The 27,893-nt window shown below is 36.7% G+C and overlaps 1 protein-coding gene across 1 annotated transcript in view; it reads left to right on the top strand.

Moving 5' to 3' along the window:
* LOC108687962 (neuronal acetylcholine receptor subunit alpha-7) overlaps positions 1–27,893 on the top strand; it is a 252,606-nt gene that overhangs the window by 141,330 nt on the left and 83,383 nt on the right. The window contains exons 6-7 of the mRNA XM_018194009.1: positions 16,912–16,987; positions 21,215–21,409. Of these exons, the coding sequence (XP_018049498.1) occupies positions 16,912–16,987; positions 21,215–21,409 (271 nt within the window). The remainder of the gene's footprint in view (positions 1–16,911; positions 16,988–21,214; positions 21,410–27,893) is intronic.

Below are 27,893 nucleotides of genomic sequence, written 5' to 3'. Positions count from 1 at the left end.
TATATATATATATATATATATGATATATAGCATTACATGTTACACACGTACGACACACGTATCACACGCACCGTTTTCTGTAATGTGTGAATTAGATCGAGTGCCGCGTGAGGAAAGAGATGAAATAAAATAGGAAAGTGTCAGGGATCCCAGCACTCCAAAAGAGAACATTCGTCGCAAGAATTATATCCTGCCGTGTTTCCAACGTTTTTCGCTACTTTTCATTTACATTGAAAATTTTAGTTGGCTCTTCTTTCGAAACATTTTTCGTAATATGTCCGTCGAGGTAGAAGAAAAACGTCACTTTATAAACATCAGTCGACATCACCAATTATTATTTAATATCCTTCGACAAAAGTATAACGAATTTTACATATATATTTTGTTGCGCAAAATAGATCGAGACTTATACCCTATTTTATGCACACGGTGCATAAATTATGCAGCATGTGAAATGTCGATTAACGTGCGGAAATATGCTGATGGCGCATGGCTTAAATCGTTGGATTCGATCGTGCCCTGTTCAATTATTTCCAAATTGCGGGTTACTTGAGGTGATCATCGTTAATGGAGCGATTTCCTCGCACTATTATGGAAACGCTATTTCCATGCGTCGAACCGACGGCATCAATTCTATAATGTCAGAAAGCACGTGGTTACCTCTGCTCGATCGTAATTACTTTGTCGCATAAATTTCTTAACAGTCCATGAACCACATTTACCACTTCCCACTGTCAATTACATTTAACATTTCCTAGAGAAATGATCGAAATTAAATGTAATGTTTTAATATCACATTTTGATAAAAAGGTTGAGAAAATAAAATTAATTCATTTAATTATGTATGATACAAGAGATAACTAAGAGATTAGTTTACCTCGCACATCGCTTTATTTTATATATAAACGCAAGCTTACTTTTAGATGTAATTTTGTAACGCGGCTTTCGAGGATGAAATTTTGTTAAACTAGCTATATTCGATTATATGTGAATTGCGGATAACCCATGATGACTATAGTTAATGGAACGATCTCAACATTCTCGTAGATTGTATCACAGATATTTCAACGTGCGTTGTCAACGATAATTATATCCGCGGCTCTAGATAAATTACCATTGCCTGCTTCTAAAGTAAGCAATTCGCTACACATACAATACGCAATGTACTTTTCCCAATCTCGTGTTACAAGATAATTATATCCTCAACGGTCTTTCCTATAACGTTCTTCGCGACATTTACACTCGGACATTTCCGCGCTGAAGAAAATTACATAGAGGATCTCATCGAAGAGAGAAAGATATTCATCTTTGTTTCTTTGTCGTGATTTAATCGCCCGTAAGTTCTCTCATCAATTATCAAATTATCAATTATCAAACTTCTATGCAAAATCATCATTTAATTCCGGGGCTGCATAAGTTCTCTAATATCTACTTAATCTCAAATTTGAACCTGGCGGTCTGCCAACGTGTGAATAATTCCAAATTTTAGGTTCGTACAAGCTGTCGTAATTTTTGCACGTTCAACTATCAAATTCGCATTGATATAAAACGCCGATAAAGTTTGACGGGATGCAGGCCGGCGCAATCTCTCAGTAATTCCGCTTCTCTCCATTACGTAAGCGATAAATGTTGGCACTAGCATCCTCGAGTCATCGCAATGTGTGTAGTAAAAGCCGCGTTTGTACAGCAGATATTAGGCGCATACGGCCAGGCGTCGCGCCTAACTCACAACGTCGAGTTTGTCGAGCTCGTTCCCACGACGCATAGTTTGCAGGCCGCATATAAACGCCAAATGTTAAATTCATTTTACTTACGACCCGGCCTCGACACTTGCCACGTCCGTGACAGTTTTCAACCTCTCGAGACCCTTGCACAAAGAACTATTCACGATCAGAGAGTAGAGACACGCTAGTTCATTCTGTCGCTCGAAATCACTCCTTGATGTATAGAATTAATGAAAATCAACGGAATTGGATATTTTATTGTGCGTAAATCTACCTGATTTAAAAAGAAACTCCGTTAGTTTGCAATCTAATGCATTTAATTTATTAATTTCAATTTAATATTTAATTTTTGAAATTATTTTATTTTATTTTATGCCTTGTTCGATAACGATGCATGAAATCACAATCCCTTGGTTTAGAAAAATCTTATCAAATATATTTAAACGTGATGCATAATTTATTAACTTTTGACATTCTCATTTTAACAGTCACTTAGTGATATGATAGCAGAAAAATTATATGTATTATTATCCTTTCACGACAGGATGTTTCATATAAGAAATTATATCTTCTGACATATGAAAAGACATCTACACATTTAACATGGACTGTCCGATACTTTCATTGCGATATATCTTATGATTTGCAAGCAAGAAAGAATCATATCAATTTATGATAACGATTTATCGACGCGTGACATTGGTGAATTATATGACGATTGGTAATGCTGGATCATAAAGCAAACTGAAAAATGACAAATCGTGATTTTCCGTTTGTCGCTAATGCACCGTATCGTAAAACTCAACGAATGTTCGCTAACAGATAGATAACGCACTTATCACGGCAACAGAATGCGCCAAAATGAGAACAAGTATCGCACATATACACACATCTCCAAACATGTGTAAAATTTTTAACGAATGAGTAAAATTCATTGTTAGTACTATTACTGTAATTTAAAAAAGATATTTTTGTTGAAGCAAAATCAACCAAATCGAAACTAAAATTAATCATCATACATATTATACATATACACACATATATTTTTTATTTATTTGAATATTGTTATTTAAACAATTAAATAAATTATTATCGTAAAGTACTGAAATTTAAAGTAATGAAAAATGATACATAATTTTTACTCTCTTTTACACTTATGTTGTATTTTGTGATAATTTCTCGATTCATCGACGTTATTGATTTTAATAATATCAAAATCATTAAGCGCACGTGGCGGCTTTGTCGCACACTTTGATGATAAATAAGGTGCATACTTTAGCATTCTTATAAATTGCGCGTCGAACTATTTCCTCGCTGTCACTGCCGATAAATTTATAAACACTCCGTCATTCTTCTTTGTTCTCCTAGCTTTAATACGGCCGATGTCGATAAGACTAAAAAACTACCATTGCTTTTCAGACGGGGCTATCTCACAGGCAATAAATAATCCCTGTATTTCCGCAAAACAGTCGTGGTTTCATCGATTTCCAGAGGGCAATACATTTGGTCATTATTTGTCTAAATGCGTGTAAAGTTCCTCGTGTCATTTCGCGTAACATCCATCTATCTCTTAATTACAACACAGATAGAAATTTATCCTAGTATATATACGTTTCAGATATATTTCAGCAATTTAGATATTCACAAATCAATCATTTGCAATTCAGATAGGTATTCACAAGTCAATTATTTGTTTTTATAATTTGTAATTTAACTAACTTGATAGAATAAAGCAATAAATACATTTCAAAAGTTGTATTCACAAATCGATTTTTATTTGTAAAAATGCGCAATTTCCATAGGTTTTTTTTAACAATAAATAATACCTTTAAATTCGTAGAGATTTTAAGCATTTTTACGTGCAATGATCATGTCGCGCACGTACTCTTTAAGAAATGATCGAACTTAATACAATTTACATGTCCGTAAGTAAAATCAGTTCTCCAATAAATTTCACGCTTAAATAATAAATAATCTCTACTTTTGTACCTCTTTCCCTCCGATGTTTCGACATCATAATATCGCATATAATAAATTGACGGTAAAATGCTTGCGTATTATAGTTCATTGAACTTTATCACCGACCGAAAGGCAAACTCGATAATAATGGAATCTTAATGAGGGATCAATGTCTTTCGAATCACCGTTGATCGTACCGGACGGACCGGAGTATTATTAGCGGCTCTCATAAAACGTGCATGGGACGGGAACGATTTTCCGATCGATGCTTGCCTTTAATAATGAGGACGTCGGGCGAGATGACGGTGCATATCTGTTCGCCACCGAAATCGATCACTCGGCCGAAGTATTTAATATTATGCAGTTCTTTAAATTTTTCAAACTGTTTCGAATAAAAGCGTACTTTTTTTATATTTTATACAACGCCGCCACTTTGCGCTCAAAGTATTTTATTAAACTCGTCCGCAGATGAAGTCGAACGGGAGCTTCTTTTACATTACATTCACCATTAAGTTCAGTTCATTTCAACTTCACGCTCATTTTAGCTTCACAACGGCTTCATGCTCAGTAGTAGCATCGCTGTAATCATTTGTCATCATTTATACTTGCATACACAAGTTGCCTATTCCCGCGAATCTATTGTTTTATTCAATCGGATTTAGATAATATTACTTTGTTTCAAAAATGATCAACTCAAAAAATGGAGTTTTCCAGAAAAGGAGAATTGTTCTTCTATTTGACAAAAAATTATTGACCATTAAATAATATCGGCAAAAAGAATTTGTTCTTAATATAATCAAATATTATTTTTGTCATTTTTCGTTTCGTAATTCTTAAAAAAGTTACTCTATTTGAATGTAACGACTTTTTTTAAATCATCCTTTTTACTTTTGACAATCTTTGAAGTGAGTTAAGTTAATTCATTTTTTTATGATTGATAGAGTAATATTTATTTAACTCATTCATAGTAATAACTCGAAAATCACTTTTTTGTATGTCACTTTTGAAATAAAGGAATGATATATATATCTTCCTATCTCAACGGAGACGGGGATTGTCTGATTGTACTCATAAAAACGGATCAAATACAAACGAAGAATCACGTTGTCAACGCCCGCGCATAAAAATTTAGTTTTGCTCCGATAAACAAATTTATTTATTCAACTCCCAGTAACAACTCAACGCGCAGTTAATGGACGGGCGTGGTCTCTATGCCGCAGAGACGCGGCAACGTTTTACGAGGCGAGCATAAACATTTACTGTTTCCGACGGATATTCGTTGGTGCGCGTTTTATTTGTGACAATAAAATTTTGATTTTTCACACGATGCCTGTCTGCATTTCGCAACAAGGCCACACGATGTTAAATTGACTTTTCATCGACACATTAATTTGATTCATTTTCCTTTTTTTTTTTTTTTTTTTTCAAATGTTTCATTCTAATTGCGCACTGAATTGAATCAATCGTGAATCTTCTTTCGGAGTGCTGGGACTTGTTTGATGAACACAATCAAAATAATCAAGATTTTGCAACCACGTCACGAGCGCAATCTGAGCACACTAATTGGTTATAGCTATGTTGAATTTTATATAATGGTGTCGACATATACATTTAACCTTCCTACGTAGAGGAAGGCGCTATGATGGGCTGATATCGCTTGCCGGTGTTACTTTGCTTTCACGGGCTTTTTCTTCGAGTATCAAATGAGAGCTTTCGCTATTATACATATATATATACATAATATATACGACGAGGAGTGTGGAATAATGAAGTGAAATAATGAAGAGGAAAAGAATGGGGAAAGAGTGAAACGATAAAAAAAATGGAGAAATAGAGAAAACAACGGAAAAGACAACGTGATGATTTCGGGATTGATATGCATTTACACATTTATATTACCCTCCGTGTTTCCCCGTGCGAGAAAAAAAAATACAAACTGTAGAGAAGTGTTAGGATAATCGCGAAATACACAACCTACTCAACCTATACTTATACATGCTTCACACACATATACATCGACCAGTCAAAGCAGGGTACCACGTGATTATGTCTGAGCTGGGAAACAATTTTGCATGGAGCACATTCCACGCCATTCTACTATCGACTCCGCACCGATTATCCTTCGCCAGCTTCCTTTTTCGAATAATCGTCCTCTCTCGATTCTTTCTAATTCCTTCTCGATTTCCTGACTTCCAAATTGAGTTTCCTTTCCGTCCTTTTATTTTATTTTATTTTTTTTTTATTTTTACGATGATTAAGGACGCATGCTTGTATGTAAACGCTTCATATCTATTCAATATCTCTAACAATCTTTCTATTTCCCACCTTTTACCGCTTCGACAGTTTCTCGTGCATGTAACGGTGATCTCTTTGCTGCGCATGACGTGCATATCTTGTCACGACGATAACTCGTAGCTAGAGGAAGGTGAGCCTGTTGTGCACTTCGCGTTGTGTATTCCGCTGCTTCGGAATTAGTTCGATTCGAAGCTGGATAGTATTCAAGTATTCAGTAGTTTGTTGACAAGCGTTATTGAGGAATGTTGCGAATATATCGAGAGATAATAGAACTCTTTCGAGCGTTTAATTTAGATTTTATTTAAGCGTTGAACTATTAAAGAGAAGACATTTTACTTACCGTTTGTTACGTATATCGAGATATCCATTTTCTTATAAGCTATATTAAATTCTTACAAGCTGATTTTTCACGTAGAAGTATTGCTTCTTATCTTTTTTACTGCAAGGACAGAGATCAATGTCCGATCATATATCGACCTGTGTCACTAACTCGACAGGTAATATCAATCTTTCAAATTATTAATAAAATATGCAATCGAATAATGGGTGAAATCTGCTATTATTGAACGAAGTCACACCTTCCACACTGTAAGAAAACATTTATTGATTCAACGCTTAATCAAATAATCGGTAACGCGACAGATTGCCTAATATAATTTTTACAATCAGGAAGTACGATCAGGGAGTACGTAAATCTAAAAGCATTTTAATCACAGTTCGTTTAATTCCGTGATATTACAAATTAGCAATGTAAAATGACGCCAATTATCAAAATCTATAACGTGAAGGCTGCCCGATGAAAGAATTACGTCAATCAGGAAAAACGATCAAAGGAGAAGAAATTAATGCCCCTCTTACTCGTGTCGATGGCGGATTACGAAAGTGCTCGCGTGTAATCCGTGACTACGCACCACTTTACGTAATCGCGCTAGTAGCAGTAGCAGCAGCAGCCAAGGATCACTTTCCTCTCGAGTCGATTTATCCGAGGCGAAAGAGAGAAACAGAGAAAGAGAGAGAGAGAGAGAGAGAGAGAGAGAGAGAGAAAGACAGACACCTCGCTCGCGTTTATTCGACGGGATAACTGACGACGACGCTCCTGTTCCATGCAATTTTCCGGTCGCTTCGTCATCGCCGACGCTTCCGGCCATTTCGTTTATGAACAATTTGCGAGGACTCCGACCCTTTCCTGCCTCTCTCTCTTTCTCTCTCTCTCTCTCTCTCTCTCTCTCTCTCCCCCTGCTCTCTTTCCTTCTCTATCTCCTCTTCTCTCTTCTTCTCTCATTTTCTCTTTCTCTCTCTTCAATCGAGCTTTTCTTCATCCCCTAAACTTTTTATTTCTCATCTTGCCCGAGCAATTTCTTTTTATCGATTCAGCGGTGCGAACATACATGTTTTGGCTACCGCCCAAAGATCAAATCATTTACAATCTGCCGATCCACTAGTTCCAGACTGAACTTCCTATTTTCCGTGGAGTCAATAGCTGAGTGACGTCTCCGTGCCAGCGACAGGCGAGTCCCCATTCTTGAGATTCTCCGTCCTGGTCGCACGCGTACTTCGATTCGACACGAAAGCTAATTCTCGATCGATCCTCGTGCCAATCACCCCTGAAACGCTTCGATCCGTTGACCTTTTTCCTAATTGGCAATTCACAGTAATGTACATGTGTTGCCAATAATTTTCGACTGCCTGACAACATTTGGCTAATACAGCAGGATGCAACAGTACGTCATCAATATATTGTAGTTCCATAAATAATCACCCGGTGATTTCATAATTACAAATTATGCGCGACAAGTGTTACCAGCATTTAATCGATTTTATCAAACATCTATTGAGCATGTATTTGAAATACTTTTATTTAAAAGTATTTGCACACAATTCACAGTATTTGCAATACAAGTGTATTTTGTATTTTGTATTTTGTATTCAATGAAGTACACATGAAAGTATTACGTATTTCATATTTAAAATCGAAAGATTGAAAGTTTTTTGTATTTTGGAAGTCAAATAATAAAATTGATTATCAATCTTTAAAATGCAAAATACAAAATACAAAATATTTTCATGTTTTCTGCTAAAATACAATTGTCTTACAAATATTGTTTTTCAAATAAAAGTATATTTCAAATATATGCCCCCACTCCTGTGCTAAAATACCCAATTTGATGTCGGATTCTCCGAGAAATTATTAGCAAAAAAATATAACTTGTGAGTGAGCTCTGCTATTTTACGACGACCGTGTTTCCTCGCAGTTTACAACGTTATAAAGTATTGTTGATAAGCTAGTCGTAAATTTCCGCGACAGATATGGAAGATAGAATAGAAATCGTGAGTCAACGTTAGACCATCATCGGCGTTAATCGCAAACTATCTATTATCTATAGGTCATCGTAAACTGAGTTTATCCTTAGTCTGTTCCACGGCAAATGGACAATACAAATCAATGAACCGCTGAATGTGCGGATCAAGATATGCCGCATACACGCGATTATATACTAAACGCATACACGTACATCTAGAGAGAATTACGGAGAGAAAGGGACGAACACAGTAGAATTAATTGAATATTGGATACACTTGCGAATAATATATCCGATCAGCCTGTAATCGGCCAAACTTCAATCACTTGATAGATAGTCAACACGAATAACAATCTGCTGGTAATACTTTTCACATCGCAATCTTAACAACAAAAATTACGAGTCTGCTTCGAGTTTAGTTTACAGGACACTTGTTAGCGAACTTGCTGCGCGAGAAAGGATTAATTATATTATTAACATATAATCAAAATAGTGACTTTAATTGAAAGAAAAATGTCGCGCATGAGAAAAGTATTTTAATTTTAAAAAACTTAAATATCTGTCTTTATTTTGTTTCACATGAAAGTAATATCTATCATAACAAGACTATCATTACATAATATGACAATTTAGAGGAACACGGATCGAATCGATCATTGATCGGAAAAATTTAACTGCTGTAATGGGAAAAAAACTATAACGGAGAATCCAAAGGATGAGTACTCGCTGAACAAAGCTTAGGCTAAGTTCGCGTTCGCTTCGCGCATATCAGCGTGCCCTCATCTTACCGAGAGATTCTTGTCGTTATCGTTATGAGACGATCATTCAAAAAGATCGATCTCTTCGATGCAGCAAATTAATTATTCAATGAGCGTTTCCCTTATCAAACACGTTCTTGATGTCCTGCAAGTGGAAATATCAAATAAATCGCCTAAAGATCTCTAATCTTGTCGATCATTTATTATCATTTATTATGCAGAACATATGCTAATTATGTGTTCATTACGTCGACCGGGATAAGCTGGCATGAAAGAGCCCTGAACTGAATACACAAATATTCATAGCTCTGTATCGTTTTCATAGTACACATTATGTACATATCGGAAGAGCGATGTCGTAGTTGCCGCAATAATTCTGCATTAATTTGACTCGCGTAAATAACATGCAGATTGGCGAACCTTCATTAATTATGCGAAGACCGATAAATTGAATCCGTAAGGCGATTGTGCGTGCAATATTAAACCATAAAATTAAAACCGTAATTTCCACTAACTTACGTTTTACGAGGAAAAGAAAGGGAGAACAGTATCTGTCATTCAATTACTAAAGCCAACCCGGGGTTACACGCGTCTCGCAAATTACGAACTCGCGCGTGTCTAATCTTCACTAAGCGCATAACACGTCAATAAATATTCGCGCATATGTTGATCGGCGGCTTGCGGTTTGTGCTACACGTAGGCACGGTGGTTGTACCACATGACGGTTTCTTGTTGTCAAGCGACACAAGGCGCACGTTTCTCATGCCACTTGCATTCGCGAATGATAGACTGCGAACAATCTCGCAGATTTTCATTCGTTGCCGCTCTCTCTCGTATCACCCACATTCACTCCACGTGAAATACGCTTCAACAAATGATCTTTCCACGACAATTTAGCCTGTCATCATTCACCTCCAGCTCGTTTATTCCGAAAATTCAAAGGGCAAAGAAAATTTCATTCGAACCTATTCGAAGATCAAGATGGGGAGAATGCAAATAGACAAGTGCACTCAAAGTTATTCGCCGTAGGTATAGGAAAATCATCGCCGTAGGTATAGGAAAGTCTCGCTTAAAGCGAGAGATTCCAAATGTCATCTTCTCTATATGCACCATAGAGAAGTTGTTCCTAATTGGATAATATTCCGATAGGAATCGCGAAAATTTGCCAGGAGATGACCACCGCATTCTCCTTCTGTGATGATGATAATAACAATCTTCTCGTTCGCGCACAGGCATAATTGAACGAGAAACAGCCGAGAAATGCCTGACAAAAGTAATCGACCGACAAAGCAAAGCGGAGCAAAAAATTGCGATACGAGGACATAAAGTCGAAAAATTCCGCGTATATCACCTAGTGCGACGGGTTAATCATTTTTAACATTTCTAATCGATTTGTGACGTGCGACGCGCAGTTTTTGCGGGATAGGACGACAATAAAATTTTTCTCTGCCTGGACAAGACTAGACGTTGGGAAATAAACGAGGTACTCGATACCTGCCTTTCACCTGTTGCACATATGTTCCTGCCGCGCCGCGGTGTGCAACGACATTTCTCCCTGAAGCAGCTGCTCGATTCCTTCTTCCCCCGCACTATGTCTCGCGTTTCCCGCGAGTACTCTTTCATCCCTGTCGCGTATCCCTACGAAGTGCATCAGCATCGCATCCTCGGCCATCCCCACGACTGGGGACACATCGCTTCTCCGATTCTCTGCTATCGGAATTTATTTCTCGTCGAGACAAGACGGACGATCGGCCCATTTGACTGCAGCGAAATACGTTTCTCTCGATCGCTTCGAATTGAAATCCCGGGGTTAGTAAATCAACGGGATGCGAGTTGCGGACATTTATTTTGAGCAGCTGGTATTGATCCGCACTACGAGCATTTTCGATTTGTCTATCATCGATAGAAAATGATATCAAGAATCAATAGTTTATATTTCTAATTTGCGTTAAACAATTACTTTACATGCGAGATTATATTTTATTGTGAAAGGTATAATACATGTTAAATATTAAGTTAAATATTATTTATATTAAGCATATACAACATAAATACGCTGTATAATGAAATTTATTTTGATTTGAAGATAAGATCATTATAACGATGATCTCGAGATAAAAAGATAAAATTAGAATTCATTTTATGTGTCTCAATTTCCACTTGCAGTGACAACGAAAGATACATAGTTAACACAACAAAACAACAAAACGATAACGACGAAATTTCGTAAAATCAATGACAGTACTTATCACCAAGAGATAACAAATCTTGATTTAAAGGCGAGACGAGAATAATCATATGCGACTCATAGGCGCGAAGCGAACGCGTTTGTTCGGATGCGCTCTTACTTGCGTGCCCCTCGGCGCACTCGATCACGAATTACAGACCAAGCTGTAATGAAACGTCCTCTACGTAAAAACGTGCGGTGCGTGCGAGCTGGGGCACTCATGTAAGACCACGTGCCGAAAAAAAGAAAAAAAATAGAGATGTACCGACCTCTCTCGATGAATACATTAAGCTGCGTTCTTCTATATTAGCCCTTAAGTGTTACTCGACGAGAAGTTGGACATCCCAGTTTCTCGAGAAAATCGCCCGCACACGGCACGCTCTGTGCTGTCTCGGCTCGAGTGGCATCGGCGTCTCGTTCCGACAATCGATTTTTATTAGTCATAGAATCGCGAAATCACAGGGTCGCGTGCTCGTTATCCACAAATCGATTGCCACACGAGAGCACAGGACTGATGATAAGATGCGCCCTCGCGCATCGGTGAGGACTCGTTGAAAGAACCAAGGCAACAAGACACGCGCCGAGGGCGGGCGATTTCTTCCCTCTTCACATTTGCGTGTCGGACGAGAATTGTAGATCGTAAAGAATCGTAAAATCCCCAACTCCCCCATGTCCATAAAGGTACATCGCAATGTTGGGCGGTGCCCATTACCGCCGCTCTTCTTTCGCAGTGCAGCATACGACGCGGTGACAGCGATGGAATTTCTTTTTTTTTTTTTCATTTCTCTCCTCTTCTTTGATTTTAACTCGATTTTTGCGATTTCGCGCGTGAAAAAAAAACATGCATTCAACCGACCGATGAACACGCGTGACCTTTGTAACTTCATGATGCGTTACGCGCTATTTTATACGAACGAAATATCTCATGGATGTCATCTCTTGCGTCGCACTTAAAAAAAAATCGAGATAACGCGGAAAGTATTGGTAGAGATTGCGATTTAGGAATTTTATGTCGGGGAAATAACGTTTCATCTTCGTCCTCCCTATTTTACGGGATTTAAAATGTTGGCGTGAAATAAGAAAAGAGGCTTTTGTTGCATATTTTAGTGGCGCGTATCGATCACGCTCTACACGAGGAATCAAACGATGCGATAGGCCGTATGTTGGTTAGCCCTTACCTTGTTCAATATCACGCAGGAACGACTCTCTCGAACTGAAAGCACAAACTGCGTACGCACGTGCGCGTGCATATATGCGCGCGCCCGTGGAATATATATCGCGAATTTAGTATTTACGAGCGGAACGATCGGCCCGAGATTCGGTGATCAATACCGAGCTCGTTTGCATGTTTCTCGTGCGAGTTCACTTCGGTCCTTCTCGGTGAATTCAAAATGTTGAAAAACATTCGGAAGTCTCGCTCGTTAAATTATGGCTTTGTCGAGGAAGTCGAGCTTTATCGACCGGAACAATTCAATTGCATGCAACGAAAGTCCTTTTTCTTTTCTTTTTTTTTTCGTTGTGAGGAACCGCCACACTTCTCTCATCAATGGCGCAACTGTGATTTTTCAGAAACTTCCAATGAACTCCGGAAACGTATTTGTAGAGCTCGTTAAAGGCTGGACGAGGATCAATTAAAATGCTGCTATTAAACACTCAATCCAATCGAGCTGAAATTCTCGACAATGGCGAGGACACCCGATACACGTTTTCGCACGCACGCATGCGTTTCGCGAAATTTACGATCGCTGTAATCCATCGTGATTCCGATGGGATAGGTGCCGAAACGCGTAGCTCGTTTTCGATCTCCCGATTACGCGCCGCTGCATCGCCGTCACCGTCGCTGCAGGTTGCACTGCCCCCATTGAAATGCATTCCGAGCGCATTTCTATTACTCTGCTATATATAAACGTTGTCTCTCCTTGCCTCCCCCTCCCCTGCCCTCGACTCATATCGATTGCTCTCCCCCCCCCATATGACATAAATTATATACTTGTATTTATGCCAAACTTGAAGACTTTTGTCGTCTATATGTCGTACACCCGTACTTTGTTCGATCCATTTCGCCCTCCGTCACTCAACGAATCAACATCAACTGTTATTGATTGATATGTCTGTACAGTGTGTGTGTCGCATGTCATGTGTGTGTATATATATGTACAGAAATTAATGGCCGTTTCGTGTCGTGGCGCGACGTAGCTTGCATGCTTTCTTGACGACGCGTAGGTGATGTTCCACCGCTAACACGCAGATTCCCATTCCCGTTTTCCTATGTCACGTGTTCGTGTGTACGTGTTCGCGCATCGGTAAACTACAAAACAGGGATTGAAACTCGAGTAATTTTGGTGAGTTCGGATTACGATGCTGTCCGATTGTGAAAATCATTTTCAAATACATATTCCGCGATCATTCGCGCGAGTAAAATGCACTCTTCATGTCCGAAGCATCGAGAATTGAACTCGCCAAACAATTATTGCTCACAGTTTCGATTCCTAATCACAGAGGAAACATGCGCGTGTATGTTTGTACATGTATACATGTGTAAACGCCTGAATGTGAGTTCGTGTAAACTCGTGAATGTAAACTCGTTAATAAAGCCTCCATAGCAAATAAAGTTACATTCACATCCTAATGAATTCACAATAATCATGTATAAATTATGATGTTACTGTGAGATTATTAAAAGGTCACAGCGACATCATATTATTACCTTGATGTCACAGAAGTGAGAGGTAACTTTTATCACAGTTACATGATATCGTAGCGATATCACAAACAACTGTGACAAAGCGGCCATTCGCTCGTCACTAAGATTTTATTATGATATTACTGTGACTCTTTTTGCTATAAGAGAGAGCATGATTAATTGTGCTCACTGTTTGAATCGGCTTTAAACGTTATAGTCGCGATTGTACGTCGCGAGACACGAGCGTGACTGGTGCTTCGACCGTGACGATCCTTCCTCTGCATCAAGTCCACTGCCGTCATACTTTTTCGATGTGATCTTATTTCGTAAAATTACATCTTCAATGCGCGAGTAACTCTTGAAAGCTCTCCAAGCTGACGGTCGCTAAAGCGACCGTGTAGCGTCGATATTTCAGAGAGTTTCGTGAATAAAAAGGTCTCTCGGAGATCGAGTTTATAACCTCCGTACACCTCTAAAGATACCGGAGCGTTCATTTAATTATCGTTTACGTTGCAATTGAAATGACGTCAAGCGTCATTTCTAACTGATTACTAATTAATGTTTGCATGCATGCATTTCATTTGCAGTGTGAATTGAAACCGATATAATTTAGGTTTATAGGTTCGTATTTCGGTATTACGTATTTATACGGGAATACTCACCATGCAATGTTTATTCAAATTGATGAAAGCACGACATTGTAAGGTACATTCGTACGCAGAAAATCGAACTGGCTCATAATTATACCGGTTACGATTCTAGATTTTACAGATGGGATCTGCGGTCGACAGCGAAAAGCGGCTCATTCCCAAATGTAATCACTCGAGAGACTATGATTATTAGACGAGACACTCGAATGCACATACAAGAAGCCGATCCTCCGGGACCACTTCTTAACGTCATTGGCTTGATTAAGCCTGTCGGATAAGAGGCGTTATATATGAAGATTGAATTTAATTAGTTAAAGGGTTGCGGCGCCGTTCCACAGCCTGCATTTACATCTTGAGACGTCCATTCCCGATGCATCACGTTGGCGTAGTAAACCACATGTAACCGCTTCGTGAATAAGGGTTGAACTGGGCTATGAAGGCAAAATATACGTGTCGCAATGAATTATGAGGGGCTAACTTTATGAGCCCGGTGTATCTGTCATAATTTTCGCTACGAATTCACGATACAAGCATTTGCCATGTAACTGGCAATTTGGTATTTGCTCGTCGAAATTATTCCGGGAATTATTATGGGAGATAATCGAGGTAAAGAGAGAGAGAGAGAGAGAGAGAGAGAGAGAGAGAGAGAGAGATCAATTTGGATGGGAAAGAGAAAAGACGATGGCAAGAGGATGAACGAATTGATTTGATTGGACAAGTCGATGACCGAATAAGAAATCTTCTTGAGAACGAGAAAATAAATGCGACGTAATCGGTGACGATCGAACTGCAAATGTGATTGCTACATTCCAAGAGAACCTTTTTACAATTTTCTTAGTATACGAGCGGATCTTTGCACATATATTCAGAAAAAGAAGATGTACTGCTCGAAAGTGCATCGAGGACTGTTGAAGTCTTATCAAATTCGTTTTACCTTCATTGTGCCCAGGAATATTGGAAAATAACGTCTTTACGAATAATAATATCTCTCGTTCAAGAAATAACGTTCGCCGGTATCACGAAAAACGAAAAGGAACGAAAAGGCGTTTGCGTTTGCAAAGACTTGTATATTGAAAATATCGAAATACTTACGAGTTTACATAAAATTATCCCATTCGGTTTATGATTCACGTAGATCTTTCTACGATAACGCGCTTCTGTAAATGATTAAATATTGAATCATCCAGGGTAATTCTATCCATTGAAAAAGAGCTCTTTTGAAGCCTTCAATGGCCCATGGGAATCAGCCAAACCATATCCTATTTGGCTGTAGATCAAAGAGCAACAGATACCCGGCGAGCAACACGGGACTTAAAAAAGAATGGAAGATCCTTTCAAGATATCTCCAACATCGTCACTTTCCCGTCCTCCAATCCTCGTAGATAAGAGAAGAGATGGAAGCTACAGGAATCTTTTGTTCGAGATTTCGTTTTAATTATTTTAATATAATTGTACAGCGCGATATCCGCATAGACAAGTAGCAGACTGTACAATCTTTTGATTAGCTCTTATCAGACATTAAAATATCTATGCGGAGTAATATTATAAGCGCCATATCTCATGAATCAAATTGTTCTTAAAACTAATATTTATCGCCAGGAAAATGTATGATACGAAAAATAAAGACTATTGATTTTATTTTTTGCTCTTAGATTAACATCTTTATTAAACTTATTGGATAAAGAACTTATCGAATTATCGCAAAAATGTTTTGAATCTTCGAAAATTTTGTATCGTGAGATGTATAATAGTCTGAAACTCCTCGAAAATTAAAATCAATCAATTTCCGTTTCTCCAACTTTTAGTAGAGATGGTACACATACATATATATATATATATATATATATATACATACGCACGTATATTGCCTTATTAAACATTTACAACGGCACACGATACAAGTTTTCGCGTAAAGCGGCCATGTGATTGCTACGTGTATTCGTGGTAGAACCGAGGAAGTTATGAACACTTCGTCAGAAATGAGAACTTCTTGACCATGTGAAAAGCAATTTTCAACAACGATAAAGAGCCAGTTTTCCGCCTGTCGGCCGCACTAACGCGCTTTTCCAGGCGCGCACGGTGCTGCTTCACGAGAGAGAAATCACCGTCTCTTCTTCGCACCGCCCCACGGCCGAGCGGATTCTCCCGTTGCACGCCTTATCATGTAACGGTTTGCAAATGCATCATTTCGTAGAGTAGATGTAGATGCAAGCGGAATTCATAGCTGCATGCATACGTTCGGCTTCGAGTTACCTAACGGAATGTCCCTATCATGTAGATACGTGCCCGTCTTAATCAAACTTTGACCTTGGTAGCTCGATCTGGTACTCAACTCACAGGAGGGTGGTGACTTATCCGATTTCATCATGAACGGGGAATGGTACCTCATCGGTGAGTTTCATTGAGCAAGTTTACCTGCCAATCAGACTTTGCCTCTGTATTGGCACGTGTATTTGTGTCTGTATTTGTATGTGTAAAGAAACGTGCCTATAGAAGGCTGAGAATAAAATCTCGAATCGACTCGATGCGCGTCAATGAATGGATTCTACAGCGAATGCGGAAGTATAAAACGTTGCTTCAAATATAAAAGCTTTATATATATATAAAGGATAAATAAAAATTTTTAAGAATTTTATTTGATTAATATTATTTAAAACAAATATGTATTAGAGCAACGCTTAAAATATCAACGATTGTTTATGACACTTTGTCTCTCATTAAAAATTGCTGATTGGAATGAAATTCTAAACCAAAATTTGATTGATGCATTGTTTTAACGGTGAAATATCAGTCAAAAGGCTACTCTTTAATTATTATTAAACTTATATCAAAAATTAATATAAATATTATACTATGCGATGTTATAATTCTCACCGCACTGATGTTGATATAAATAACCAACGTAATGTAAATTTAACATCATGGATATTTAATACTTATGGTGTTAAATTCACTCTCATACTTTTTAATATATATTTTCGCTTTTACATGAAAAAAAAGGTTGAATAATCTTTATCTTACAAGATTAGTAAAAATAAAAATAAATAAAAATTCTGGCTATTTTTTGTATTAAATACTTTGCCAAATTTTTGACAAACTTTACTTGCCTGAAAGTAAAAATGCTGGAGATAAGGTAAAAAGTACATTACAATATAGTAAATCCATTCCAGATTTACTTTACAATAAAGCACAATTCAGAGCTGGGATTTAGTTGCACATTTCAGCCGAATTTCAGCTTAGTTCCTGCCCCTTACTTCACCAACCCGTGCGCAGCCTAAATGTCGATCGGCATTTAGACTGCGCGCGGGTTGGGCAGGAATCAAACTGAAAATCGGCCGAAATGTGCAACTAAATCTCAGCTATTAATAAATCGTACTATTTTCAAGACTAAACACGAATAACTCTCGAAATTCACAAAAATATAAAAAATATCTTACATGATTATACAACAATTGCATAAAAAAAGTAACGCAAATTTTAACACAAGTAGGCGCCTGTTTCTATATACGAACTTACTGATTCTAATAAAATTTACTAGAATTCTAGCGTATATTATTTTACATTTTTCTCTGTGTATGCATAATAATTGATTTTATTTGCACTTCCATAAAATTATTTTAGGAAGAAAAAATGATTAATATAAATATGGAAGAAAAGAAAGAAGTCAGTTTGACATAATTTAAATTTTCTCTCTGGCCGTTTCGCGTTCATCCTCGTGTGTTCTCGACACATATGCACAATGATATATACATACATCTACCGTTAATCCGTTGCAATTTGCGAATCTGTTTGTACAGCGTGTACATTGTGAAAGTACGGAATGGGAACGGAATTACGAATAGAATGCAATAATATATTGCAAGGAGCTATTATGGAATTCAACGATTCTATTTTCGGGCAGTAATTACGCGGCTACATCTCAACAGCTAAATGTATAATCTCTCATCCGCATTTTATTACATACACAGACAAGATAACTATTAATTCAGGTTATGTTCAATATCAGCGCAAGCATGAGATCTCGTATACTTTTTAAAAGCCATTCTTCATTTCCGAAACTTGTACTCACAATTTAACGAGCTCGTTCTCTGCTTCCAACTGGCTTTGCGTCACATATTGAATGCATCGCACTAAGAAATAATACGAATACACAATTCAAGTTGTGACTGTGTCTTTATGAAGTCGGTTTATTAAATATTCACGAATATAAATGTATTTGTTCTGGCATCTCAACTCTGTAAAAAAAAATATCATTATTTAAAAAACTGAATAATTTCCTCTTTTTTATCTTGAATCATACTACTGTTTGTTTATTCAGCGAAAATATTTTTTAAATTCTATATATTTTTTCGTAAACTTCATTCTAACATTTATTCTAGCGCCACCTTTTGTGATAAATTCTAGCTTTTATAAAAGAAGAGGGGCTATATTGCTAAACAAAATCTCTGTCATCCTGATTCGTTCCAGCTTCTCAACTGAATTCTGGAACGCAAATTTCACTGGTGATACGAAACAGCGTCATTGATGTGTAAAGGAATGCTGATGGAAGCCGTTAAGAAACCGCAACTCCTCTCCTCTCCTTCTCTCTTCTCTTATTCCTTTCGATGTCATCCTAGAGTTCCTCATTTCGCGCGAAATCACGATCGCGACTAAATAGAAATCGAAAGATTTTATGAAGCCTCCATGTCTCGGTGATGCCGCAATGGCGTATGACTTTATGGCGGTGATTTTCTATAGCGACCTAGCATAGCGCTCTTTCCTTTCTGTATTCTTTCTTTTTCTTACCCGTCACTTATTGGCTATGTTCTTTTACGACTGCATTCCTTGAGCTCGCATCGGAAAATGCTATTTTCATGTATGACGGTTTTCTTGAAGCGGATTCGGGATTGTCGACACGCCAAAACTGCAAAGAGAGATAGAATCTATGATAGTCTTGGTCTAGCAGCTTGAAAAAATCCCTGAAGATTTTCGCATAAGAGAGAGAGAGCCTTTAAAAAAGAGAAGTGCATTCTCCTGAAATGAAACTGCAAGAGAGAAAAAGAAATGAAAATATAAAAAGTAACATTGTGCTTTTTTTTTTAGTTAAAATAATTTATTAGTTAAAATAATTTTGAAACATATTGCTTGTTTACTATAACAACGACACAATTAAAAATTTTTTCATTAATTAAAAATTGAAATTTTTTTAATTGTTTGCAAAAAAGTGGTAACAAAGGGAAAAAGAAATAATTAAAAAAAAACATATTTTATCTATCTATAGCTAGTAGTAAATAGTAATATTTACTATTTACACTAAAATTGCATTTTAAAATTAATCGAATTGTAATAAAATTAATTACAAAATTTTAATGATTCAAAATTTTAATGATTCTTTTACTTGTGTTGTTGTAATAAATGAGTGATATATACACTTATATTTCTGTTTTGTTAATGAATCTAATGGAAGTGAATGAAGTAATCTTTTTTTATGCAAAATAAAAAAGATAAATGGAAGAAAAATTTGAAGCTAATTAATAAAACTCCGGCTGTTTAAGAAGTGACAGAGACAAAGTGTACTCAATTACGTTGTCAAAAAATAAAACGCATAGACACAGCTCGATGCTTTCGACCAACAAAATGATACATTCGATGCTCTTCTGTGTTGATAGTCGATACAATCGACACATCGATGTGCGTAATTAAGAGTGTTGCCCCTAAAGTCGTGTTTTAAAGTTGTATTTTCGGAAACACGTTAATTATCTCGAGGCAGATGCATCGAGCGTGGTCCACGCGTCGAAATACAAAGAAAAAGTGTTCTGAGATACGAGCCAGCAACAAGTGAGTGTCCGATTCCGCGATGTTCGAGATCGATTCGAGAGCCCGTTTGATCAGAAGCTATTAAGAAATCCTCCATCCATGAAAAACATATAGAACGGTCAAAGATCTCCTTTAGTTTTTAGTTTCCACTATCTTCGAGAAAATGCATCGACAGATGCATCGTATTTAAAATTCGCGAGGATGGCAAGTTTTGTTTTACCAATAGCTTAACTCGTCGCAATGGACTGGAATGGAAGCGGAAATTCGCAAATCCACAAGGTCTTTTTGTTCCTTACGAGTCGAGTCGTAATCCTAAGGTAATTTAAAACAAGGCCGCGAGAACCATAGAAAAATTGTTATAAAAAAAGGTCGACGTGACTCGCTCGCACGAATCTTTGGGTGCCGCCATGACTTGACAACATTTACGGCTCTCTCACCAGTTCGTAGCCTCGCGATAAAACAGATGGATGGATGATAGATAGACCCAACTTTATGACTTGGGCTTTTAGTCCCCTCAAGACACAATATAGATATATAGTAACAAAAAGTAAAGAAGACAAAGGTAGCAATAATAAAGAGATATAGCGGTAGTGATATATTTATAGGCAAGTGCTTTATTATGTTCTCGGCAGAAGAACGAAAAATAGGGTTGGAATATAATAGCAAACATAGAAAAAAAAGAAAGTGAGGATTGGAATATAATCGAGGAGTACAATCGATAGGCAAGCGATTATACTCCGCCGTGTTGAAATGTATCCATGTCATATGTAGTCCCTTGGACAGATATGTCGGCGTGTACATCGGTGCTGGCACTTTTTCCAGGTATGCCGGGAAAGAAGAACACATTAATATATCAATGCTGCCCGGAGCCGTACGTTGACGTCACGTTCACGATACAGATACGCAGGAGAACCCTCTACTACTTTTTCAACCTGATCGTGCCCTGCGTGCTGATATCGAGCATGGCCCTATTGGGCTTCACCCTGCCGCCCGATTCTGGCGAGAAGCTCACCCTAGGTAACGTAACTCTTAGCATGCCTGCCTGCACACCAGCCAGACACACCTCTTCCTTTCTTTTCGGTTGGAATTGTTACTGTTTACACGATATGTAATATATACACACAGTATACATTTAGCTTGGAATAAAAGCTCACATAGACACGTAGATGTTCAAAATCACGTGTAAATTTTTTTACTTCTTAAGATTTTAATTTTCGCTAAATTATTTTCGTTAAAATTACTTTCTAACAAATGGAAGATTTTTATTATGTTACAAAGTCGAAAATTTTGAAGTTAATTTATCGAGGAATTTTAGCTTATATTTTAGTGTAATTTTTTTACTTATAAAAATTTTTTTAGCTTCAGCTTCCAAATTATATTTTCAATTAGTAAGTAATACCTTATGATTTAATGACAGAATTATCTTATTAATGATTTGATATAAAATAATGTATATTTTGATCTATTTTATGATGTATATTACACTGCATATATTACATATCTACACGTATTATACGTCTTTACTTTTTTGTAAGTATACTTTCCGTTGATACTTTATACTCTCGGCGCCACTGCTGACTGTCCTACGTTTGTTTCGTTTTTGACGACGGAAGAAAAATAATCAAGATCGACTCTACTTCGATCACGGACGACCAAACGACGTCGCGTAACGTTTTCGTCGGGCGACACCCGTGTAACGGCGATCTATACAGCGAGACTCCATTTCTTTTTCCTCTCACGGATCACACGCACTTTTTTTACTTTTTGTTGTCGTTAAATCATTTAGCGGGGCTCTCGATGTCTCGAAAGCTCTCGTTTCCGTATATTTATTATCGCCAATGGTGCGCGTGCACTTTCACTCGCGTATCGATTAGTCGAACATATCTTTGCAATTACACTTAGCCATCAACAGGTTTTATTGTCGTCGGGTCATTGGAAAAATAGGAGTTTGTTATTCTTCGGATAACACCTTCACATCAATTTCGACATCTACTTTTCAACAATTTGCCGATTTAGATGCATTCTTATATTTAGATAAATCATCTCCTAATAATCCATTTCGATCATCTAAATAGGAAGTTAAGAAATTTCATCGTAGATCATAAATAAGTTTCGAAATAACTACATATAATCAATCGAAATCGATTCTTTGCTGTTATTTTTCACTTAGATAATGTCTTCTTATTACGTGTTGATACATTTGATGCATATGCATTTCTTGCTGGTTTCTTGCCAGACACCAGTGCGGTCGCTATGTTCCCTCGTAAAATCGTAATGTCTATGGGCGCCTTCGACATCTCACAGGCTTATACGTCCACATTTACGAAGGGTCGTTCGAGGAAGAGTGCCGCGTGATTTGAATTTTGGATACGTCGGGCAACCAGTACATCGCGTTAGCCTGTAAAGGCGTGCTGCATGTTACATAGCATACCACGTATCTCGACATGTAAACGCCGTCGGTGATGCATATTTTAGAGGATCCGCGCAATAAGCCTCTCTCGAACGGCTCCTTTGGTCCTACAATGATGGTAGGCTACGTGAAATATTACGCTCTTCTCCACCAATTCCACAATGAGCGCTGTACTCGAATTGACCGATGGTATCGACGAATTTTGATGGATTTTCTATTCGAGCGCGCGCATCTGCGGAGATCTGATCCATTTCAACAAAATGTCCACGTTGACATTGAAGTGTTAATCCATCGAGACTGACGAGTTTATTAACCGTTGAGAGTTCGAAGAATTCATAATTCGAAGTGATCTATCAATCGGGAGTCGAACGGACGATCACAAGCACTGATAATACCGCTACCGAAGCTGCCAATTATTCAGGATTAATACACAAATAACTAGCAGTGATTGCACCTTTCCATTGTTGGGTTCACCTTACACCAAAACGCCGAATGAACTGCGTAAAATGACATCCGCGTCCTCGTGAATATTCATGGCGCATCGGCAGATTCAATCTCCGGCTCTCGATACCGCATCGGGAAAAGTCACCGACTCTTCTCGTCCAAGTTTTTGACATGTCAGAGATAATGAGACTTCTCCCTGTGGGGTGCTTCGCGCGATTTTCCTAAGATTGCGCGGGAATTGTGAACAGCATACTACCAAGCTCCATCATAAAGCTGAAGACCAATTGTTTCATCAATCGATTTTTTATTTTTACTACTAACTCTTTTCCATTTATTCGTGAATTCTTCATAGTTGTCTACTGTTTTTTTCTTGATTGTCTTGTGTGACGCTTTTGATCAGGCTTCCAACACGCTGGGATTGTCATGTATAATTCCCATCTTGTGTTTGAAGAAATCGATGGGTTCGATAAAATCGGACGAGACATCAAAGCGAGATATTAGAAAACCGTTTCGCCAATGTATTGATTCCAATTGCAAACTGGTTCCACAATGTATAGCGTACATATACCTGTATATATGCCCATCAGTTGATGTATGTGACTGTCGTAGTGACTCGCAGTCCGAATTATCAATTCTCGATACGTTCTCGATACTTCCTCACTTATCATTAATACCAATTTCATTCCGCGAGAGCCTCTCGTTATTCTTCACGCGGTATTAGTCGAAAATGCAGTCCTGTAATTATGATAGATCCATTACGAAATTCATGTCGAGTTTCTCGGCCGTTCTCCCATCTGTCATATTTAAGAGAATTTTCGAAAGCTATGGCAATTACCGGGCGATATCTCTGTGCAGGGATGCCATATTTTCCCATTAATTTTTCCTTGAAGATCTTAAATCATTTACAATGCCTCTAATACAAAAAATGTATTACATAAATATATTACATGAATATAAAACACATCAATGCTTGTATTTTAACAATTTTTTTGTTCAAATGCGATTGGTACACAAAGAAATACATTGATATGTATTCTTACTATATTACTCTTTTTATGTGTTTTTTTTTTTTATATCAAGAGAGAAGTTTGAGTGACAAAATCTCACTTTGACAAGTCATAACCGCGGTCGGTTTCAGAAACGACTTTTCTCATTCGTCGTTCGGGAATTGAATTGAAATTTCGTGTGACGGTTTGGGAAAACGACAACCTAGAATCGATGTCGAAACTGATTCGTGGCTTCGCCATCACTGTCATCTCTCGTGTTCGAGACTGTTCTTGACAAACGTTATGGTGTTATGGTGTCAGAGACAAATGGACATAGCACACTCTTTACGCATATTATTTTTAACTCGCAGAACGCACCATGAAAATATTTCCTCTTGGCACTTACTAGCTCTCGTAGAAAGCTAACAATAAGCACTAAATCGATATCCTAAAAATGTTGATTTAAAGTCGAAATTTTATTGGGTATTACATTCGGCTTTATTATGACATTAATGAGTTATATTAAATTATTTTCTAAATTAAATTATGAAATAGGAGAAGAAATTTGAAACTTCCGAGTTTTCCCCTGAGATGTTTGATCGAGATGCAGATTATATAAGATGTTCCAGAACCATTAACCTTAATTAATTCTTTGACCAACTTGAATAAATTTTCCTCGAAGTGAAATGTCGAGGCATTAATATTACTCGAACTGTAAAATAGAAAGTAGAATCTTCTTAAAAAAGTGGAATTATTTTCAATTAGGAGAGCTTAATGGTTATTATCAAGTAATGTTGATATATGTGTATTGTTTAAAATAAGATGATTTTTATTTATTTGAAAAATTCAAAGAATATTGAACGTTCCGACTGCATAGAGTTCAGCAGCAGTGAAGTTACAAAATTAGCATAATTAGTTAGAATCAATGAAATAAATGAAAATATAAATAAAAAGAAAATGGTTTGGATCATTCCTTATGAAATAAATACAAATATTAATAAATAAATATGAAGTTAAAATAAAAAATAAAAGCTAAAATTGAAACAGACAGGTTACATTAAAGTTGAAATGTATAAATTAAGTCAAAACAATATAAAAGATAAATTAAATACAATAAAGACATTATTAACAAGTTTTAAACATAGAGAAAATAACATAAAAGTGTCAATTAATATATAAAGAAATGTCCATAATCTATTTCTCATTCAAAGAATTAAGTCAGAAGTAATAAAAAAAAAAAATCTAAGCGTTGTCACAAAGAAAGTTAAAAAAATGGGAAAAATTCTAGAAATAATATGCATAAATCAGTTTGTAATAAAGTTCAAAGACTTATTTTACTTTTAATAATGTCATTTATCTAAACTTTTGATACATCTTTGAGTTCACTTTTGTTTCTGGTTTTTGCGGATGCTGTGACACAGATTGTAGAGGAAAAATGACCTAAGAACTATATGTACAATACAATGTGCGAAGGTAAACATTCAATCATATATTAGTATTAGAAACCGATTAATTCAAATTTACAATTACCTTATTATTATACTTATTGCTTCAATCGATAAAATTACGTAAATTGTAGAAACATTTAATAATTCCCATCATCATTTAAAATTTATCATTGAATTCAAAAGTAATCGTTATCTAAAAATTTTTTATCTTTCTCTTATAATAAAATAAAATAATACGCTATATCTTGATTTTTTAGTTTTAAAAATAGTACAGTAAAAAGAACAGTTTTGTTAAATTATTTAAAATTTTAGCTAGATATAAAATTATCTAAGTTAAATTATCTAAAATTTTAGCTAGATATAAAAAGCTAGATATAAATCTGAAAATAATTTAGTTGGATCATCAAAATAATTATGTAGAACGCTCAAATTGGTTTGTTAAAACTTTTTGCAGTATTGCTCATCGTGCCTATTTATTTTTCTCCTACAAATTTATTTGCATAGTCTAACAAAATTATTTTCAAATATATCTACCTAAATTTTTTTAGATACTTCAGCAAAATTGTTTTTTCCATGTTTTTATCTTCTTTTTCTATGAAAAAATTCAATATATCTTTTCATTGAAACAGTGGTAAAAATTAAAATAAATATATATTCAGATACTCGTTAATTCATATAAGTGCGATCTCGACGTGATAAAAAAAACATGTACAATCGCACGAAGTACACACTGTAACAAACGTCATTGTTGCATTAGAAATTGACTGAAGAGACAAGAAGCAAATATGTAACCATCCGTATATAATTCCGTATTTATATATAAAAATATATAAAAACAAAGATACGTACGCGAATATGGGTAACGCTCATATGCACGTATATTTTCACTCTCCGCGATTTATAGAGATACTAGATAAAAACTAGGCGAACTATAATCCCGTCGAATTTATGTTTATGTTTTCGTAGGAGATAAATCCCACTTGGCGTACTTTTCCGTCTTCCTCAAAAGCGCTCGATCTATCCTTTTTTACATTCTACTTCACAATTTCTGTTCGTACCTAAATGCAAATGAATCTTGGATGCATTGTCAATTTTATCCTTGATACATCACGATAGTAATCATACTAAATAAACATCATAACGCAAGTGCTCGGCGAGCTTTCGGTGCGTGCAATTTGTGCTTGACGTTGTCGGCTATGGCAAGTTACAGTAAAGCCTGGCATTGCAACACGGCTATATGCAAGGTACCTCATTATCACGTGTCATACTTCATAGGGTAGTTCCTGGATATTACCACGACGAAATACGTTCACGTTTATGCATTGTGCGAATGTTGCTTAATCCTTAATCATTCCCTAAGAACTAACAATATCTTCTATTTCTTGCCGATTTCAATGATAATTAAAGCCGATTTATTTGAACAAAGTTCAACACGAGCCATGTAATTCAACTGGATGAATCGATTACATACTTCCATTACGAAAACCAGCTACCATTCATCAAGTTGAAATTAAATCTCAGAATTTCAGAGTAGTTTTTACACGAACGTTCATTGTGCCGATATCGTAAAAATAAAGCGAGTTAATAATTACACATCACTCTCAATTAAAGCAGACTCTAGAACTTCGTTTTTCTATATTTAATAATAGTCAATGTTCCCCTAAAATCAAGAAGCTCAGCAGTGATTTTATTTAGGTGAATTCGATAGTACCCGCTTCTTATTAAGAATTCTACCAACGTACTGTTTCGCACTCTTTCGCAAAGTTTCCTTACATTGCATTGAATAAATGAGAAATCTTGTGAGCGAAAAAGAAGAGATGTGAATAACTTTTGTGCTACGTAGCTTCTGTCATTAATTCCGCGAGATTATCCTCACGTGCGCGTCGACGCAATTTCCGATGATGACGTCATTACAGTAAACGAATAACTTCTTCGATGCTGACGAACTTGCAACTTTTGATGCACGTTCTTACCGCTACGACCGCCGATTTTGGGCGCGCCGTTCTGACATTTTAGGAAATTGCCTCGTCAACGACATTTCGTCGATTCAAAATTAATTATCTTTCTTCGAGTAATTTTTCATTAAAATTTAAATATTTCTTCAGGTTCTGTTAAAACTGTTACATTTAACAAAACGTAAATTCACATTCAACAACATTTTAATTAATATTTATCCATAGGAAACCGCACAGTCATTTGGAAAATGCGGAAGA

This window comes from Atta colombica, unplaced genomic scaffold, assembly GCF_001594045.1.
Source record: "Atta colombica isolate Treedump-2 unplaced genomic scaffold, Acol1.0 scaffold222, whole genome shotgun sequence".
Classification (NCBI taxonomy): Eukaryota; Metazoa; Arthropoda; class Insecta; order Hymenoptera; family Formicidae; genus Atta; species Atta colombica.
This window is presented reverse-complemented; position numbering and strand designations above follow the sequence as displayed.